The following is a 14034-nucleotide window of genomic DNA, read 5'->3' on the forward strand; positions in this document are numbered from 1 at the left end:
AAACTCAGCAGTGGCCACAGGACTGGAAAAGGTCAGTGTTCATTCCAATCCCAAAGAAAGGCAATGCCAAAGAATGCTCAAACTACCGCACAATTGCACTCATCTCACATGCTAGTAAAGTAATGCTCAAAATTCTCCAAGCCAGGCTTCAGCAATATGTGAACCGTGAACTTGCAGATGGTCAAGCTGGTTTTAGAAAGGCAGAGGAGCCAGAGATCAAATTGCCAACATCCGCTGGATCATGGAAAAAGCAAGAGAGTTCCAGAAAAACATCTGTTTCTGCTTTATTGACTATGCCAAAGCCTTTGACTGTGTGGATCACAATAAACTGTGGAAAATTCTGAAAGAGATGGGAATACCAGACCACCTGACCTGTCTCTTGAGAAATCTGTATGCAGGTCAGGAAGCAACAGTTCGAACTGGACATGGAACAACAGACTGGTTCCAAATAGGAAAAGGAGTACGTCAAGGCTGTATATTGTCACCCTGCTTATTTAACTTCTATGCAGAGTACATCATGATAAACGCTGGACTGGAAGAAACACAAGCTGGAATCAAGACTGCCGGGAGAAATATCAATCACCTCAGATATGCAGATGACACCACCCTTATGGCAGAAAGTGAAGAGGAGCTAAAAAGCCTCTTGATGAAAGTGAAAGAGGAGAGTGAAAAAGTTGGCTTAAAGCTCAACATTCAGAAAACGAAGATCATGGCATCTGGTCCCATCACTTCATGGGAAATAGATGGGGAAACAGTGGAAACAGTGTCAGACTTCATTTTTTTGGGCTCCAAAATCACTGCAGATGGTGACTGCAGCCATGAAATTAGAAGACGCTTACTCCTTGGAAGAAAAGTGATGACCAACCTAGACAGCATATTCAAAAGCAGAGACATTACTTTGCTGACTAAGGTCCGTCTAGTCAAGGCTATGGTTTTTCCTGTGGTCATGTATGGATGTGAGAGTTGGACTGTGAAGAAGGCTGAGTGCCGAAGAATTGATGCTTTTGAACTGTGGTGTTGGAGAAGACTCTTGAGAGCCCCTTGGACTGCAAGGAGATCCAACCAGTCCATTCTAAAGGAGATCAGCCCTGGGATTTCTTTGGAAGGAAGGATGCTAAAGCTGAAACTCCAGTACTTTGGCCACCTCATGCGAAGAGTTGACTCATTGGAGAAGACTTTGATGCTGGGAGGGATTGGGGGCAGAAGGAGAAGGGGACGACCGAGGATGAGATGGCTGGATGGCATCACGGACTCGATGGACGTGAGTCTGAGTGAACTCCGGGAGATGGTGTTGAACAGGGAGGCCTGGCGTGCTGCGATTCATGGGGTCACAAGGAGTCAGACATGACTGAGCAACTGAACTGAACTGAAATTATGCCTCAGGAAAAAAATTTTTTTAAGCATATGCCCTGAAAAGGCTCCAGTATTGGCATTTCAGACACTGGAAGAGGTTATGGCTCGGGGGACGCCATAGGCTGTGGAGAGGTCAGCGTGCCAGTGTTTCTAGGAACTTGCATCTAGCGTCTGGCCTTAAATCCTTAGCAAGCGCTGCGGGAGTCTGCTTCCTTCCCTTCCCTCATTTCCCCTCAGTTGCATCTATTCTGACCTGGTGCTGATGTTATAAGTACAGTGAGAATGTCACCTCAGCCCCGTGGGCATTAGAGCTTGGTCTCCCCTCAGTCTTGCAAAGCCAGAGGTCAGAGATGAGCACAAGGTCCCGCTTAAACGCTGCCGCCTTGACCCGCTGGTGCCGTCAGCGAGACTGGGTGCCTGAGCTAAGCTCGTCCCGCGACCTGTCTCCTGTTGGGCCAGGCCACAGATCTGCCTCTGGAAAACCTGCCTCTCTCACCGTACCCCAGGACCCTGCAGGGACTGGGTCTGCCCTCTTAAACCTGGGCGCCCTCCTGGCTTGCACTCAGCTTTCTGTAAAGAACCTCATGCTGATTTGCTTAGTGCAGGCTGTGCTCTGCCACGGGGCCTCTCCTGTGAACCGGTCAGTCCTTGCCACTTTGACTGGCCTTGACCTGAATTGTGCTCTGCCGCTATAGCCCAGGCGTTTCTTTTTCCTGTCCCTGTTGTGCCAGGGAGCTCCCACCTCTGGGCTCCATGATCCGTGCTATGGCAGCGGGCCCCCGGGCCCCTCAAGCCACGACTGGGATGAATGTCTGTCTTTGTCCTCTGGCCACTTCCTCCTAAGGGAGAATGGGCAGAGAGCGCAGGCAGGGGAGGGGCCCTCAGGAAGAGGCCGCGTGCTGGCCCTGAGGCTGTGGTCCCCGAGAGCCAGGCCTTGCCAAGTGACTGGGGCCGAACGTGGGGACGCTAGGGGATTCCTTGACTTTTTGAGAGAAGTTCAAACAGGAAGAAAACAAGTTTCATCTTCATGCGTGCTGGCCCTGAAGTCGGAAACTGCCGTCTCCTGGGAGGGCGGCCTTGACCTGCAGAGCTGGAGGACTGTCCCTTTCCCATGGCGGATCGCCCTCTCCCGGAGCAGACACTTGGGCCTTAGCGAGCATCTCAGGGCGCTGCAAGATTTCAGCTATCTGGAGAGCAGCTCAGCTGACGACTGTGAAACTGTACCCCAAAGCTCCAGAAAATCGGATTGGAAATGCAAGGCCACCGATTTCGTGGATTTGTGATGTGTTCCCACTCTTGGCTGGAACATCCCTTGGGCAGAGGAGCCTGGTGGGCTGCCGTCTATGGGGTCGCACAGAGTCGGACACGACTGAAGCGACTTAGCGGCAATAGCAGCAGCAGCACCCACACCGTGACTCCTCCTCGGCGCACTCAGGGGCCTCTCTTCAAGTTCAGTCAAGCTGTCAAGAGGGCGGACGGGGCACAGAAAGGCAGTTCCCAGCCAGCGCATTTCCTGACCTTTTGCTTGAACTCGTCTTATGCACTTGAGATAATAAAGTATCTCCAAGTGGGAGAAATTAAGGTGGGCGTTATGTTATCTGTGCCGATAACAGTTACAGCTGAAGTCGTCCAAGCTTTCTTCATGTTTTCTGGTGCAAACACTTTCTCAAGGATAGACAGTCAGGTCAACAGACTCTTTACATGTTGGATAAATTATAGGCACAGGTTGACTGTGTTTTATGAGCTTAGTTTAAAGCATTTTTCAGTCTTTTCTGAAACATCAGAGATTTATAAACATTTTAAAACATACTTCACAATCGAAGTATGGGATTACTAAGTGATTTGTTTAGGGTCTTGGAGAGAAGGCAGAGATGTGATTTCAAAGAGAATATGAAGACATGTGCTCCAAACTGAGGTATGTGACTAGTTGCTTCGTGTGTACTGAAGCCAGTTGAAGCATAGTGAATAGGAGCAGTGTTACAGAACATTTATTCCTTCTGCGAAGGGCCGTCTGCTGTGATGGTTAGAGGTTCTGTGGCCAGGCTCCCTCAGTTCACATGCCAGCTCTGCCATAGACTGCTGTGTGCCTTTGGCTAATTTTTCAACCTCTCTGATAAAATGAGGGCAATCATAGCTCTAGCAGGTAAGGAGTTGGGAGGATTTTAAGAGTTAGTCTGTATAAAGTGCTTCCAACAGGTCAGCGGTGAGCTCTGTGCAAATAGTCCTGTCATTATTCAGTCAATACTTACGAGTGTTTCTTCTGTAGGCTTGTAAGGCCCTTTGAGTGAGGATGAAATAACACCAGCCCACGCCTTGAGGTCTGGGAGATGCAGAGGAACAAGGCGGTGGCAGAGCCGTGGCCACAGCGCTGTTGCGGGCACCCAGCGGGGGCGCTCCCAAGCCTGTCTCGGGGTCTCCTGGGGCTGAGGTCTGGGCTGGGTCTTGGAGGTTGAGTTAGAGCATTGCAGGAGAAGAGGGATGGGGGCAGCAGCACACAGAAGTGGGGCGGGAAGAGCACAGCTGGGGAAGGGGTTTCGTCCACGGGGTGAGGGATCTTGGAGATTCAGGGCAGAACAGCAGGCAGGTGAGGCTGGAGGTGGTGGCAGGGCAGATTGCAGAGGGTGGCAGTCATCATATTAAAAGTAATGACAAAGCCTCATTTATTACATGCCTGGCGCAGTGCTGAGCACGGGACACACACCATCTTCTTCTGGCCTCACAACAACCCCATGAGTGGCTGCTGTGATTATCCCCATCCTACAGTTGGGAAACCAGTCCCAAAAGAGTGTGGGTGTTGGTGAGGTCTCCTGACCAGTGAGGGCAGGAACAGTAGGGCTACCAGCCCAGGCCACCTGGCTCTGGGGCTCACACACTGGCCCAGGCGTCCTGGGGGGCTTGGGTCTGACTGTGAGAGCTCTGGAATTGGCAGTCACAGAAATGGACGAGAAGTGGGTGCTGCAGGAGAGTCAGGGCGATGGAAGGGGAAGCGGAAGGGGCTTGGCTGGAGATGACTGCAGCGGCTCTGCCCCGTCCTGACTTTGGAAAGTCCAGTGAGCTCCGGTCATAGGCATCGATTTGTAGGTGTCTTCCCTTGTGACCGCATTCAGCTGAGCAGGCCAGGGGGTGAGGGCTGGGACGACAGGCTCCCGGTGTGTGTCTCCTGGTCTCGCTTCCTGCATCCCTGAGGACATCGCTGTGCTGTCTTATCCTGGCCCACCCGGGGGCTCAGGCTCACCTCCCTCCTTTCAGAGCCCCAGGCAGAGGCATGCAAGGGGAAGACAGCCATGGTGATGGGATCTGGTTATTCCTGGAATAACACGAAAAGCCTCCACCTGGTTTTGGCATCAGGTGGAACTATGCCACCTGCTACGTGGTGGCGTGGGAGCAGTCTCTCAGCTTCTGTGGGACTAGGTCACTCTCCACCAAATGGGCATCAGCTTGCCTTTGTCCTGTAGCTCAGGGTTGTCGTCAGGGTTCAGTGAGATAATACTGGCTGTGGACTAATTCCTCATAATTACTCATCAAGTGCCCGTGTACCTCTGTGGCTGAACACTTGATGGGGTTTATTTCTAATCCTCATAAAAAGCCTGCTAGGTACAAATTAATCTCCCCAGACTAAGAGCATGAATAAAACTGCCAACTCTTAGATGAATAGCTAGCCCTCTATACTATTTACAGACCTTTGGATTGCAAGCGCAGATGGTCCTACCCAGGAGAAGGCTCGGCTGGCTCCTGGCCGGGGTGCTGCAGGGTGTGAGCCTCCACCAGGGGACACTGGGCCCTCGGGGCCGTGACTTCTGTCCCCAGCCTCCCTCCAGGCAGCGCTGCCTCCAGGTTTTGATGCAACTCCAGCCAGTCCTGCTCCTCCCAGGAAAGGAGAGGTGGCTCAGGAGCCTTCACCCAGGCCTCATGGAGGACTCATCTTGCTTCCCCAGGAAGCAAACACAATTGCAGTCACCGCTGTGGGACCAACCTGAACCGTGCTCTATGGCCAGAGCGTGAGGTTGTGCTGAGCAGGGGTTGGGGGTCAGTGCCACCCAAACGGGTCCCTTCAGCTGCAGAAGGCAGTGAGTGGATGCTGGGCAGATAACCCCAGGGATCTCTTTTTGCCATTATTCTTATGACCCAAGGCCAACACTGCATGGGACCGCTGAATATTAAGGAAGCACCTCCCAGTCTTACCAGTCGGCGTTCAGAGATCTTAAACTTACAAACTAAACCTAAGCCAGTGTGCAGACTCCGTGAGAACTGGCAGGGACTGCAAAGGACGAGCTCTCATGACAAGACCAGCAGAACCTCTGAGGTGATGTAAACCATTTATGATGAAAGGCCACGGGGAGGCAGTGGACAGGAGGGTGCCTTGGCAATTACCTCACAAAGGAGCAGCTCTTATCCTGATGTCTTCGCAAAATGCATGCAAGAAGGTCTTATGCAGAAAGTGACGCATCAGGATCCCCGGGGTCTGCAGGTCCTGGTGCAGGTTTCTGAGAACTCTGCCAAGTCCAGCCAGCTCCCTGTTCAAGGAGAGCAGATTCCATAATAATGATGATACCAATGCTGGTAAGACAGTCATAGGCCACACCCATTTAGTGCTTCTACTTACCAGAGGTAGTTCTGTGTGTTTGACATAGTGTGATGTATTTATGAGAAAAAGTCTTTTCAAGGGAAGCACCATTCTTCCACCTTGAGAGTGAAGTTCTCCAGGCTGTACAGAGCTCCTGGCATGGACTGTGGATGACCTTGTGTGGTAGTGGAAGCCTATGGAGCGCTTTCAGAAACCTCGAGCCAGATGTCAAGAAACTCACCTTATTTACACTAGTCCTTGGCCTTTATCGATGGCAGTTGACCTTGGTGAGGGGGGGCCCATAACTGCAAATGACAGTGAGTTGCTAACATAGCTGTCGTGACCCACAGCCCCCTACAGAGCCTAGCACTCAGTCCGGCCTCTCTTACCAGGACAGAGCTCTCAGCAGCTGCGTTTAGTACAGACTGGAAATGCAGTGAAATGCTGATGCCGCCTTCTGCTACCTTCTCTTTAGGAAGCTGGTTTAAGCCCAGAGCAGCCTTTCTGGATCTGGCTCTATCGACCTTCTTCCTGCCCTAGTTTTCTTGTTCTCTGTTGTCTGGGCTGGGCCCAGAGTCCTTGCTTCAGGGCCTGGCGGCAGATGGAACTGGTTCAGATCCCAGTGCGCCTGCCTTGACCCCTCTGAGGCTTCGTTTTCCCATCTAGGAGGGTCAGAGGTTACGGCTATCAGGTACTTTTCACAGTGCCTTGTGTAGGGTAGACTGATAAATGCAAATAGAAGGAGATATCACATTTTTCTTTATTAAATGAGAGAAAATTTTTAAACTGATAAATCTGGTGTTAAAAAGGATGAAAACATAAATATGCTTACCCATCGACCAAGTGGCTATAAAATAGTACTAACTTGTCAGAAATCATTTTGACAGTGGGCATCAAATAGCCTTTAAAATGATCCTTTTTTTCTGAACTAATGCTTCTAGGTCTAAGAATTCAAAAAACAAAAGTCTAAGAATGGAAAACCATTATGCACAAATATATTTATAGCAATGTTATTTATATATCAAATTGGGAAACAGATGTTTAGATGCTGGGGAAAGGCTAAGTAAACTGCCGCATGTCTTGTCATTAGAATAGTAGGAGGGCATATCAATTTGGAAAATGTAGATTAAGTAAAAAGAAGGATGCAAAATTGTAATACAGTTTTATTTTTTTTAAAACAATGTAGAAGAGCTAGGGAAGAGTTGAAATTTAAATCCACGCCAAAGCTTGCCTATGGATGTTGCTAGCAGCTGTTTATTCATAATCTCCAAAACTTGGGAGCAACAAAGATGTCCTTCAGTAGATGAATGAATAAATAAACTCTGGTACATTCAAACAATGGAATATTAGTTGACATTAAAGAGAGATGAGCTATCAAGCTATGAAAAGACATGGAGAAAACTTAAATGCATATTTCTAAGTGAGTGAAGCCAGTCTGAAAAGGTTCAGACAATGTACGGCGTTCTGGAAAAGGCAAAGCTATGGAGACAGTAAACAGTGGTTGCCAGAGATGGGGGAGAGGGATGACTAGGTGGAGCACAGAGGAATCTGGGGGCGTGGAAACTTCTGTACCTTTCTCTAGGAATGGATACACTACAGATTTGTCCACACCCATAGGATGTACACCACCAAGAGTGAACCCTAATTAAACAGTGACCTTTGGGTGGTAATGATGTGTCAAAGTAGTTTCATTAATTAGCGCAAATACACCCTTCTGGTGGAGGAAGTTCATGATGTGGCAGTGGTCTGTCTGAAATCTCTGAACCTTTTGCTCGGTTTTGTTGTGAACACAGAACTGCTCAAAAAAGAAATAAAACATAGAAGAGGGAAAAGACTGGAAATATTTACAAAGGTTACGACAGACTTATTGTTTTTGTTTTCATGTCCGTAATTACCATTTTAAAACATGAACATGCATTAATTTATAATGGAAAGAAAAAAAACATTTCAAGAGTTTAAGATGCTAGGAAATCAAGCTGTATGTGTGGTTGTGTATTTAAACAATCCCGAGGGTTTCTGATCCCTTTTTCCCTCTTAGTGGCCAGGGTTTTGTAAACACACATTCCTTTTGGCTATTTGTGAATTTACACAGTTGACCTTATCCTTAAAGTCGTGGCCAGTTAGAGTTTCTGCCCGATAAAAATAAGCTGTCTTTGGGGACTCTTGGTGTGAACTATGTTCTTAGAAATTGCCCCACTAGTCACTGTGTGACTCAGTCTTTGTTATTTTAAAACTCTGCTGCTGCTGCTGCTAAGTCGCTTCAGTTGTGTCCGACTCCGTGCAACCCCATAGATGGCAGCCCACCAGGCTCCCCCGTCCCTGGGATTCTCCAGGCAAGAAGACTGGAGTGGGTCGCCATGTCCTTCTCCAGTGCATGAAAGGGAAAAGTGAAAGTGAAGTCGCTCGGTCGTGTCCGACTCTTAGCGACCCCATGGACTGCAGCCTACCAGGCTCCTCCATCCATGGAATTTTCCAGGCAAGAGTAGTGGAGTGGGGTGCCGTTGGAGGACTGTATTAAAATAGTCTATTTTCTTTTATTAAATGTATACATATTTAGATAGGTATTTGTGTTTAATTTACTGTTTTTCAAAGATTATTCTGTCACATGTGTGCACCTAAGTCGCTTCAGGTGCGTCCGACTCTTTGCAACCCTATGAACTGTAGGTCACCTGGCTCCTCTCTCCATGGGATTCTCCAGGCAAGAATACTGGAGTGGGGTGCCAAGCCCTCCTGCAGGGGATCTTCCCGACCCAGGGGTCAAACCCGCATCTCTTATGTCTCCTGCATTGTCGGGGGGGGTTCTCTACCACTAGCACCAGCTGGGAAGCCCCTGTACAATCACATCGTTTAGTAATTTAAATTTAAAAGTTAAATAATTAATTTTAAAAATATATGTGCAGTGATAATTCTCCCTGTCCAGTCTTCTATCTCTTTAGTTCCTCAGCACCCTCATTCTAAGGAATACTTTTTAAATTCTCTAATGAATATTTCCAAAGTTTCTCTATGCTTGTGTACATAAATACTAATATATATCATTTTCTCCTTTTTTTTTAATACAAAAAGTGACACGTTTTACACATTGTCCAACACCTAGCCTTTTCACTTAACAGTGGGTCTTTCCTTATCCTGGTATAAATAGCTTCCTCATTCCAGTTTCAAAGGACCCTCTGTGTGCGTTCATGGATTCGCCATAATTCCCTTCCCCAGTCCTGTGCTGGTGGACAGTTGGGTTGTCTCTAATCTATTGCTGTTACCAATAGCACGATAATGACTTATATGGACCTATTGTACCCATGCAAGAATATCCACAGAATCAATTCCCAGAAGTGAAACTGCCAGGTCATAGAATAGAAACCTTGCTAATTCTGATAGCCCTGTGATCCTGATTGCTGAATTACTCTGCATCAGGAAGGGTTTCCACTTGTAACCCCAATACTTCTGAGTGCCTGACTCCTCACACCCTTGCCAAAAGAGTGTTTTGCCTTAAGTCTGATAGTTGCCATTCTGATGTGTGCAGAAAGGAAGTGCAGTACCTTTTTATTTGGATTCCTCTTTCTTGAGGAAGTTTTAGCATGTTTTCCTAGGTATGAGCCTTTCCTCTTGGGTGAAGACTGTTTACCACCTTCGTTCATTTTGGTTATTGGGTCATATTTTAATGGACTTCTAGACGTCCTGTGTATCATGGAGAGAGCCTCTCTCGGTAACTGTACTTGCCTGGCGATTGTGTGTCTGAGGACAGGAGAGGCACGCTCCTTGTTGCAGCCAATAGGATGCATCTGAAAGGAGACTGATGGCCGTTCAAGGAAGTGTGTGCCCTCTGTCACGCCGGTGGCCCTGGCGACAGGTCTCACGTCCGGCCAGTCTGGGCTTGCAGTTTCTGTGTTGTGTGCTTACAAACTGTGGCTTAGGGCAAGCCACTTGGCATCTCTGAGTCTTGGTATTCTTACCTGTAATAAAAGGCTTACCCATCACTTTGGGTTATAATGGATAACACATGGAATATGATACTACAGTGACTATATAAGTAACCACCCAGATAAGTGAAAGCACTCGCCACACTCCTGAGGATCATTTCCGGCTCTGCCTTATAGGTGAAGGTGCAGCGGGAGGATATAGCCAATCCCGGTGGCCCCGGGGGTCCCAGCTGCAGGTCCCCAGGGTCCTTTCTCACTGGCCCAGGGGCTGCTCTGTCTCTGGATCGTGAACCACCAAGGCATGTGCAAGGCATGCTGGTGTTAGGGGAGCTCAAGGAGAAGTTTTTAGTGCTCTCTGAACACCCTACTGGTGATATAGCCAGACTGAGTAGACCCATTAACTACGTGTAAACCACTAATGTATACATCCCCGAACAATGTAAGCAAGCTGGCCCCGGGTCTCTCCAGAGATTGTGGAACTTTACACATCACATAGTCCTAACTAGCTCGTCTCATCATCCTTAGCCAAGGGTCAATACCAAGCATCCCTGGAGATAAGCCAGAGCCATCTCATTTCAGCTCTAAAAAGCTCCTGCCTTACATAGGTCCGTCTGGGTTCTCAGAAGCTGTTGCTTGGAACAAAGCTGCCTTTGCCTTCACCTGGGCCTTTTCCTTCTACAGCTCGGGGGAGACGGTCACGAGCGTGACCAGCTTGGCTCCACTGCAGCCCAAGAAGGGCAAGAGGCGGAAGGAGAAGGCTGACGTCCCTCCCGCAGTTCCTGCCAAAGGTAGGGAGCTAGCCAGTGGTCACCACGTGTGAGCACAGCACCTGGGGCCTGATGTGAGTTTAGGGCGGGAGATGGACAGATGGGGATGCGGCAGTCCTGATTGTATGGCCTGGAAAACTCCACCTAGATTCTCATCATATCTGAGCCCTGTCCCTGAGGCGGGCTGGTGGGGGGTGGCGCCGCTGGCCACACACGGCTTTAGCAGGGAGCTGCGGGGGTTGTAGTGGGGGGTCAGCCTCTACAGACTGTTCCGAAGTGTATTTCCTTCTGAACTACTAACGTGATCTGCGCAAAGCAGGATGGGGCAAAAGGGTATCTGTTCATTTAAGGGAAAACGTTTCTCTGATTTTTCTAAGGATAAAAACCAGGTGAGCAATGTAGTTTGGATTTGTTCTAGGGATAAAATGAGGGTTATTCCTTGATTCCAAGGAATCATGACGGGGCAGCACAAATGAGGGAGATGGGCATTTCCTGAGGCAAGAACTACAGGTGTCTTTAAATAGTTCCGAAAATAACGGTGGCTAATTTAGGTCATACCTCAAAGGTTTTGATATAGAGTTGGGAATACAAGGGTTGCCCCAGTGAATAATTTAATAGCAAGACAAGATCCATTGTATTCCTCAGCTGGGGCTCTCTAGGGTGTCCCCTAAGCTCCCATTGAGCCCTGTGGCAGAAGGCAGTGGTGCTGAGTCTGAACATACATCAGTGGACAGAGAGGCTAGGAGGCATGGGCCTCCTGGGAGGCATGACACGGGTGGGTCTGGGAGGGAAGGGGGTCCCTGCTCTGGGCTGGGCAGTGTACTGATGTAGAGTCTCATTCTATCAGGGTGGTCAGTGCCCTAACGAAAGACGAATGTGAGACTCAGAGAACCACGTGGCAGAGCCTGACTTTGGGTTCAAGTCCCAAATCATTTAAATACTAGTCAGTTACATGACATTGCAGGAAGAGCCTCGGTTTGCTCCTCCGTTATATGGGCACAATAAGACCTTCCCTAATGACTTCACAGGGTGGCTGTGAGGGTCAAAGGTCACCACAGTCCAGGTTAGTGTGCAGCTAGGAGGAAGCCCCAGGGAAAGTTCCAGCCTCAGCCTTAACCAAGGGTACTTGGTTCTCACCTGCACATCTGACCTCTTTGTAGCTGGTGGTGTTTTGTCGACCTTGTTGAGGAGAGAGGAGGACATGTCCAAAGGCTAGGAGGGGATCACCATTCCCCGAAGGGCAGCAGTCCAGCTGTTACCTGGATCAGAAACTAAAGTTCTTCCACGAAGGCAGGAAGGGGCCCAGAAGACTCTGTGTCTGTGGTGCTCATGGTGTGTGGACTCTAAGGGTCCTGGGAGGAGCTGCAAACTAAACCCTTGATGTGTTCCTGCAGCTCCCATCGCCACCACGTTCCATAAACCGAAGCTGTTAAAGCCACAAAGGAAAGTCACCCTGGTGAGTAACCACGTTCTCTGTGCTGTCCCCTCAAGCCCCAAACACTTTGTTCCAAGGAGCACCTTGATTAACTCAAAACATGCTCCAAGTTCTTGGTGCTTCATCCCCAAGCAAAGCCGTTCTCTCTTCTTGGGTCAGCTTTTGAGCCTATTTTTCTCCATACCTAGTTCCCAGAGTGGCTTTTAAAAAATACATGTGGGATTGCGTTTTATCATCCATGCTCCTTTTCGAAAAGAAGGAAAAAAATCACACTCTGAAATGAATGAAATATAAAGTGGACCAGCTGGTATAAATTTGTCTTGATAACCACTCTGAAGAGACTGCGAGAGAACCTTCCAGAATATATGTTGTACTTTTCATTTTGAAATACTTTTTAGATTTTCAGAAGCGCTAGAAAGATGATACAGAAAGTTCCTGTCCACTCGGCACCCAGCTTTTCCTAAGGTTAACATCTCACAAAGCCGTGGTGTATTTGTCAAAACTAAGAATTTAGCCTCAGCATATATTACCATTAACTGCACTCCAGATTCGGGTCCGATTTCAGCAGTTTTTCCACGAATGTTCTTCTTCTGGGGTAGGACCCCATCCAGGCTAGCGCATGGACGTCACGGTCCTGCCTCCTTAACCCCTTCCAGTCAGGACCAGTGCCTCAGCTCTGCGGCCTTGGCACTTTAAAGGGTCGTAGCTGCATTTTTTAGAATGTCCCTTGATTGGGGTTTCTCTGAGGTTTTCTAATGATTAGAAATGAGGTTATGGATTTGAGGGAAGCGCAACACAGAAGGGATATGCCTTTCTCGTTGCGTCCCATGGCGGGGACCTGCTGTGACATTCACCTTGACCGCTTAGTAAGGGTGAGTCTGCCAGACTTCACATAAAATCACTCCTTTTTCCTCCCCGTCCTCTATTTGTTAGAAGTCAGTCACTAAGTCCCGGTCACACTCGAGAGGAGGAGAGTGAAGCTGCACCTCTTGAAGGGAGGGAGATCAAAGACCTTGGACACATATGAAAACCACCACAGTCATAGTGTTTTAGGGGAGACGCATCCAACCCATGCAAATAGTCTGTTTTTCCTTGAACTTCCATCTACTCATTTGCATCGTCAGTGGGTTTTGCTTGCAGCACTTATTACTATGGTGAGTTAATGGTGATTTCCTGTTTTCCTCAACCCGCCTCTGTTTACTACTTAAAAGTCTTCTACAAGCGAGAGCTGGCTCCCTTCTCTCGTTGATTTATTCACTAATTTCTTTACATCAGTGTGCATACGTGGAGACTTAATTTCTTTTCAATGTGTGCTTGTATTGTTTTTCGTTTTGTTGCTGATTTTGTTCAGCAGTTGTATATGTGTGTGAGAGAGAGAGAGAGACAGAAAGAGAGAGGGAGAGAGGGGCGGAGAAACGGGCAAGCTTATTCTGAAATGTGTATGAATGGCAAAGCCAAGAAACAGAAAAGTGGAGAGTTTATATATGCCAGTTCACAAAATTTACATTAAAACTGTAGTAACTGAGCCATGTAGTAAGTAACTGGGCTTCCCTGGCGGCTCAGACAGTAAAGAATTTGCCTGCAGTGCAGGAGGCCCAGGTTCAATCCCTGGGTTGGGAAGATGCCCTCGAGGAGGGCATGGCAACCCATGCCAGTATTCTCGCCTGGAGAATTCCATGGACAGAGGAAGGAGCCTGGCGGGCCGCGGTCCATGGGGTCACAAAGAGTTGGGCACTACTGAGCAGCTAACACTTTCACTTCGCTTTCAAGTAATGGTATTAGCACAAGAATAGAAATATAAACCAAAAGAAAATAATAAAGAGCCCCAAACTTATCTGCATATGTATTGTCACTTGATTTTACGACAAAAGTGACATTGCAGCGCAGTGAAGAAGGGATTATCTTTTCCGTATATGGTGATTATCTTTTCCGTATATGGTACCATATATATGTGGTACTTCATACCACAGAAAAAATTAATTAGTATGAAAGGTAAAAATA

General features: G+C 48.2%; 1 protein-coding gene across 1 annotated transcript in view; it reads left to right on the forward strand.

The window, feature by feature from the left end:
- VSTM4 (V-set and transmembrane domain containing 4) overlaps positions 1-14034 on the forward strand; it is a 79555-nt gene that overhangs the window by 43172 nt on the left and 22349 nt on the right. Inside the window, exons 6-7 of the mRNA XM_068982569.1 lie at positions 10513-10619; positions 11993-12054. Of these exons, the coding sequence (XP_068838670.1) occupies positions 10513-10619; positions 11993-12054 (169 nt within the window). The remainder of the gene's footprint in view (positions 1-10512; positions 10620-11992; positions 12055-14034) is intronic.

The sequence above is a fragment of the Capricornis sumatraensis genome, chromosome 10, assembly GCF_032405125.1.
Source record: "Capricornis sumatraensis isolate serow.1 chromosome 10, serow.2, whole genome shotgun sequence".
Classification (NCBI taxonomy): Eukaryota; Metazoa; Chordata; class Mammalia; order Artiodactyla; family Bovidae; genus Capricornis; species Capricornis sumatraensis.